Source organism: Miscanthus floridulus, chromosome 14 (assembly GCF_019320115.1).
Source record: "Miscanthus floridulus cultivar M001 chromosome 14, ASM1932011v1, whole genome shotgun sequence".
NCBI lineage: Eukaryota > Viridiplantae > Streptophyta > Magnoliopsida > Poales > Poaceae > Miscanthus > Miscanthus floridulus.
In genome coordinates, this window is record NC_089593.1 from 74861663 (window position 1) to 74863955 (window position 2293).

The 2293-nt window shown below is 55.6% G+C and overlaps 1 protein-coding gene across 1 annotated transcript; it reads left to right on the top strand.

Moving 5' to 3' along the window:
- The first annotated feature begins 302 nt into the window (after positions 1–302).
- LOC136503762 (uncharacterized) lies at positions 303–965 on the top strand. The gene has a single exon (XM_066498736.1). The coding sequence runs from the start codon at positions 303–305 to the stop codon at positions 963–965; it is 663 nt and encodes a 220-aa protein (XP_066354833.1).
- Positions 966–2293: the final 1328 nt, after the last annotated feature.

Sequence of the window (2293 nt, forward strand, 5' to 3'; positions counted from 1 at the left end):
GCCGACAAGCACATATGGCTCAACAGAAGCCATGTAGTTTGGATATCAATCCATGTAGAAGAATATATCCAAGTAGTACCTCTACTTGTACTACTACTACCACTACTTCTACTACTACTACTACCACTAATTCTACTACTAATACTACCACTAATTGTACTAATACTGCCACTAGTACAACTAATACTACTACAACTACCACTACCTCCACAATAATAAGTGAGAAGGCATACCTGACGGGCGACGGGGTAGGGGCGGGCGGCGTCGGGATCGGGCGGAGTCAGGGATGGGGTCGAGCACGGATGGCGTCGGGGCGGGTGGTCCACGGGGCGCGGCCGGGGGCAGGGCAAGGCCGGAAAAAAGGCGCGGCCGGGGCGCAGGGCCGGCCGGGGTCAGGGCGGCGCTGGCAGGGGGAAGGCGCCAGCAGGGGGCACGGCGCGGCCTGGCGCGCGGCGCAGAGCGGGCGGCGCGGCTGGGGAAGGGCCGGCCGGGGCACGGCGCGGCCGGCGGCAGGGCGCGAAGGACAGCGGGCGGCGCTGGCCGAGGCAGCCGGCCGGCCGAGGGCACGGCGGCGCGCGGGCGGCAGGGCGTGGGCACGAGGGAAGGCGGCGCGGGGAGGAGGGTCTGACGTGCGCGCGGGCAACGCGCGTCCGAGGACCGGCGCGCGCAGAGCGGGGCTCGCGGAGGCGCGAGCCGGATGGATTCGGCTCGTGGTGCGGGCGCTGGCGGCGGCTGCTTGGCAGGCGCGAGGCGCTCTTCGGGCCGATCGCGGCCGGGCGCGCTGGTCGCGGCGGCTCGGCGCAGGGCTCCGGTGCGGGAGCCGGGACGGCGGTCGGGCGGCGCGGACGGCGCGGGCAGGGCGCGCGGGCAGCAAGGCGGACGGGCGGGCGCGAGGCGCGCGGGCGGCCGGTGGCGGCGCGGGCGAGCGGGGCGGGCTGGCGTTGGCGCGGTTTGCCTGGCAGTGACTGCCCGGCCGGTCAAAAACCGGGTGTCCGCGGCTTTGCCGAGTGCCGGATCAGGGAGGCACTCGGCAAAGATTTTTTTTTGTTTTTAATTTCTTTGCCGAGTGCCCCAGATCTGGCGCTCGGCAAAGATTTTTTTTTATTTTTTTTAAATTCTTTGCCGAGCGTCTCAGATCTGGCGCTCGGCAAAGAAAAATTTTTTATTTTTAAAATACTTTGCCGAGTGCTCCCTGGACGGCACTCGGCAAAGATTTAAATTTTTTTTAATTATTTCTTTGCCGAGTGCTCCTGTGTATGCACTCGGCAAAGAGAAAAATTTAAAAAAAAATTAAAACATTCTTTGCCGAGTGCCTGAGGGCTGGCACTCGGCAAAGACACCCTTTGCCGAGTGCCATGCCCCGGCACTCGGCAAAGTTTTTTTGTTTTTTTTGTTTTTGGCCTCCAATTTTTTTGTGCAGCCTTTTTAAAGCACCAGGAACTCCTAGTTACAATTTGGAGATTTTTTTGTGGCTTTTTGTTATATTTAGTTACTTTATTTCGTTTACTTGAATTTTTCTGGAAATTAGAAATTTGAACTGCACGTGGTACGAATAATGGAGTTTAATGATTCGAAAATTGATAGTCATGTTAGTGTGTGTTATGAGAGGCCGTATCCAGGAACGGACCCGAAATTTCGGATATCTCGTTCACGAAACATGTCCGCGAAATTGCGTGTGAAGTGTTTATAAATTCTATAAAATGCAAACGAAGTCCAAAAATCATGAAACTTGTTGAGATGTCGTGATATCATATGTGGAGGCTATGATAAAAATTTCAGAAGATTTCGTGCACGTTGTCACGTACGATGCTTACAAACCAGGACATCTTCACACGCAATTTCACGGGCAGCCTATGCCGAGTGTATAGATTTTGCCGAGAGTTTGGCGCTCGGCAAAGAAGTCCTTTGCCGAGTGCCTGTGTTTGCCGAGTGCAATTCTTTGCCGAGTGCAGCACTCGGCAAAGAAGATCTTTGCCGAGTGTCCGATTTTTGACACTCGGCAAAGAAATTTACACTCGGCAAAGTCTCTGTTTCCAGTAGTGCATGCAGAGTGGATTCACGTACGTACCGTGGGCCATGAAAATAAGCAGCAGGGCCATGGCCCAGATGAAAAGCACAGGGATCGTCCTCTTGCCGGCCATGTCGCACGTGGTCTCGACCGCTCAGATGAAGATCGTGCGCCTGAGCTATCTATCTATCGATATGATCTGCGGCTGATATATCCACCTCTATCGAGTGCACATATATATACACATACGTTTGCCTGGTAGAACCAATGCGAGCCAGAACTTGC